Genomic DNA, 3,926 nt, shown 5'->3' with positions numbered 1-3,926 from the left:
CTGAATCTTTCCCGGTAAGACCGGTGCTACACAATTTATTAGAGATGGGTTGATCGGGATATCAGAATTAGCCAGTAAGGGCTAGAGCTAATGGGCCAAGTAGTGTTTAAATGAATACAATTTGTGTGTTGTTATTTTGGGGCATAAGCTAGCCAGGCAGCCGGGGTGCTGGGGACGCAGCCCCGCCGCTCCTTATTACTACATCGTGCTCACTTGCCCTGTGAAAATCATGCTACAGCTTCCTCAGCACCGTGACCGACGTAGGCATTTCTAAGGATGACTTACTTGAACTTGGACGAGCCATGATGAGGCAGATCTTGCTTCGCGGGGAGGCTGGAGGCTTCAGTCCACAACACAGCTGGGAAACGAATCGGCCGGGAAGGATCTGGAGCAGTCGCATCAGGGTTTCTTTGAAGTACTGCTTCTCCAGCAGGCTTTAGAAGAGTTACAAAATGACTTAGAAACAATCATAAAACAATTAAATACGCAGCATTCTTTGTTTCCTGAGAGGAGTTATTGCTGTATATAAGTATAAACATTTTGCTACTTGATTCAAGATAACTAGTCCTAAGTGGAAAATCTCATAAATATACTTAGCCAGCAGAACACTGTTAGTCCAGCCTACTTCAAATGTGCTCACAACACCGCTTAATGTGAAATCTGTTAGAATAAAGACCAAAGATATTATGGTTTCTAATTTTATTTTATTTTTGGGTTTTTTTTAAGACAGACTCTAGTTACATATTACAGGGTAGGAACTTAAGAGGAACTTATTTTGACAGTGTGTGCATTGTACCACAGTAAACCCCAACTAGAAATCAGAGGCAAATATACTGACATTTCCAGGGTAACCTGTCTCTGTAGAGTAGAGTCACCTCACAGGAAGCCTGGGATGCTCAAACTGGAAAGGAGGGAAAATGGGGCCAGAATGGATATCTGAGTCTGGTGAAGGAGAAAGAAGATTGACACAGGGGCTCATGCTATATATACCCCAAACTGGCTTAGGACTCACCATGCAGTCCAGGGTGGCCTGGAATCCATGACAATTCTGTTTCAACTTTATAATAGCTAGGATTACAGATGTGAGCCACCAAGCTGAGGTTTTATTGTTTCTTGCCTCACATCACACATTAAAAAAATCAATTAGAAATGGATTAAAGACTTAAGCCCATCACCTGAACCTGACATGCCAAGAGAAAAAGACATGGAAGTCCTGACATGGCATGGGCCGTGGTTTCTTGGCTAGACTCTAAACACGGGTGATAGAAGCAGAAACAGACAAACAGGCTGATAAAAGAATCAGTCATTCACACAGTGGGAGAAAATACCATACAGCTGATAGATGCTAATGTCTAAACTATATGGAGGGTGGCTGGAGAGATGGCTCAGCAGTTAAGAGCACTGACTGCTCTTCCGGGGAACCAGAGTTTGACTCCTAGCATCCATATGGTGGCTCACAACTGTCTATAATCCCAGTTCTAGAGAATTCAACACCCTCTTCTGGCCTCCTTGGACACCATACACGTGGTATATAGAAATATACGCAGGCAAAACACCCATACACAAAAAGTTAAAAAAAATAAATCTCAAAAAAATTGTAAGTAATTTAAATAAAATACACGGAGGGCTGGTGATATGACTCAGAGGGTAAAGGCATTTGCCACCAAGCCTGAAGACCTGCGTTCAATCCCTAGTGATAAAAGGAGAGAACCAACTCCTGCAATTGTCCTCTGATCTCCACACGAGTGCCATGTCATGTTCCTGTACATAACACACACACACACACACGTATTTACATATATAAAATATATTTATGTATTTTTAAACTCAGTTGCGAGAAAGAAACCTAGCTTTAGAAATGAGCAGAGTTCCCGGATGGGTATTTCTCACAAGAAGATACTGAGGCAAAGAAAATGAAATCACAATGAACTATCACCTTAGCTCTGCTGGCGTGGCTTTTATCACAAGGACCAAAGCTAATGTTAATAAGGATGTGGAGGAAATGTCAGCACAGCCATTCTGGAAAACAACATGGAGATTCCTCAAAAATTCAAACCAGAATTACCATGCACTCTAGCAAGCTTGTTATAAAGGGACCGGAGGTCAGTATGTGGGAGAGGCATCTGCACTTGAATGCTAAAGTTCGTGTTATCCACATGGAAACAATCTAGGTGTTAATCAACAGAGGAATAAATAAAATGTAGCCCATGCATATGCAAGGCAATATTAAAAGAAAGGATTCTGTTGTTTGGGACAAAGTGGATGATCCTACTAAAATAAGTGAAATAAGCTAAGCACAGCAGGGCAGGCATCCTGACCTGACGTGTGGAGGATTTAAAGTCAAACTCACAGAAGCAAAGAACAGGGTGATGGTTACCAGGGGCCCGGTGTAGGGGAGCACAGAGATGTTTGTCAAGGGGCACAGACTCTGGGCAAGAGAGAATAGGTTTTGCTGGTCTAGTGCCCAGCTCAGTAACCATAGTAGATATTGGTGGAATGCACGTTTCAAAATTTTGAAACAAGTAAACTGGAAATGTTCTTACCACTAAAAAATAGTAAGATGGTAGACACGTTGATTAGCTTGACTTACTCTTATTATATATAATACAAAATATCAAAACACCCCATTGCACCCCAGAAATACACACGATTATCTCTTATCGACTGAAATGCAGGCGTTTTAAGTCATGGCATAGAATATATGGCAACTGTATTGGCAGAAACGTTCACAGGTTGTCAGCAAAGACTCTTTGGACACCAAAAGCTCCACAATCGAGATCAATACACCAGTCCCAGACTTTGACGCGGACTGGCTCCACTAGCACCCGCTCCTCTCAAGCTTACCTGGCATTAAAACCTAAGAAGGAGTACAGCCTAGGACCCAACCTTTCCGAACACGTGCGTGCGGGGCTTCCAGCCCCCCACCTTCTGAGGGTTTTCCTCTAACCTCGCTGCAGCTGATCGCTCCAGATCTCCCATCTTCCCAGAGCTGAAAACTGCGCCTCCACTCCCCATCCCCCGCCCTAACCTCCACACCACTCGCAAAACTTCGGGGCACCATCCTCCAGCTGCTGGCTTGGCCTTAACCTTTCCCCATTTCTCTGTTGCCATGATCATCAAATCCTACGGGCTCTACCTCTCTACCTTCAGACTGTGTCGCCATCCTCGGCTTTCTGCACTCCCTTCGCCACCACAACAGCCTGCCCCTGTCACCTTAGCCAAAGTGCCCTTCTTCCAGGTCACCGCCTTGCGGGGCCCAGTGGCTCCCAGGAGTTTCCGCCACCCATCCTGTCGCTGGCGTCCCTACCGACGCCCCGCCGCGCATGCGCGGGGTGGCGCAGAACCAGGACAAAGCTAGGACCCCCCCCAGTCAGGCCTAAGACGCACCTGCAGAAGGTGGTGGGGACAGAGCAGGCAGGAGAGGCCGCGGGGCGGAGCACTCGGCATCCTAGTGTCCTGCCCCGGCTGCAGCGGCCCCTGCCGGAGACCCGGAGCCCGGGCCAGCCTTTGGCTCAGCTTTTCTTTGCGGGTTTCCATGGGACCAGGAGTCCGGGGAAGACGTGGGAACTTGCTTGCTTCTTTGTGACCTTCCAAGGTTCGTTCCACTTCCCAGATAGGCCGTGAACTACCGCCTGCTCTGTTGCCTCCTTTAGCACACTGGGGGACGACAGTTTCAGTACAGAATCATTTCCCTTGAATTTCTGTGGCAAACCCTGGCGAGTCGGTTTCAGGCTAGCCCAACCTCTCTAACCTGAGAGGCTATGTTTCACTGCTGCTGGTACCACGATCCACCGGCTTTACGGACATCTCTGCCTTTCTAAGATACTGGTGATGCGCCGGGCGATGGTGGCTCACGCCTTTAATCCCAGCACTCGGGAGGCAGAGGCAGGCGGATCTCTGTGAGTTCGAGACCAGCCTGGTCTACA

The 3,926-nt window shown here is 47.0% G+C and overlaps 1 protein-coding gene across 5 annotated transcripts in view; it reads right to left on the bottom strand.

The window, feature by feature from the left end:
* The window catches only part of Sirt5 (sirtuin 5), a 20,308-nt gene extending 16,801 nt beyond the window's left edge, over positions 1-3,507 (bottom strand). Inside the window, exons 1-2 of one of the 5 annotated variants that reach the window (XM_013349065.2) lie at positions 3,388-3,507; positions 286-434 (exon numbers count right to left, since the gene is read on the bottom strand). In XM_013349065.2, the coding sequence (XP_013204519.1) occupies positions 286-400 (115 nt within the window). In that variant the 5' untranslated portion in view covers positions 401-434; positions 3,388-3,507. Of the gene's footprint in view, positions 1-285; positions 435-1,936; positions 1,997-3,136; positions 3,325-3,387 lie in introns of those variants that run through there. The other 4 variants (XM_013349064.2, XM_026783072.1, XM_005355093.3 and 1 more) reach the window with 4 other exon arrangements.
* Positions 3,508-3,926: the final 419 nt, after the last annotated feature.

The sequence above is a fragment of the Microtus ochrogaster genome, chromosome 16 (genome assembly GCF_000317375.1).
Source record: "Microtus ochrogaster isolate Prairie Vole_2 chromosome 16, MicOch1.0, whole genome shotgun sequence".
Classification (NCBI taxonomy): domain Eukaryota; kingdom Metazoa; phylum Chordata; class Mammalia; order Rodentia; family Cricetidae; genus Microtus; species Microtus ochrogaster.
The sequence above is the reverse complement of the archived record's forward strand: the minus strand, read 5'-3'. Positions and strand labels throughout refer to the sequence as shown.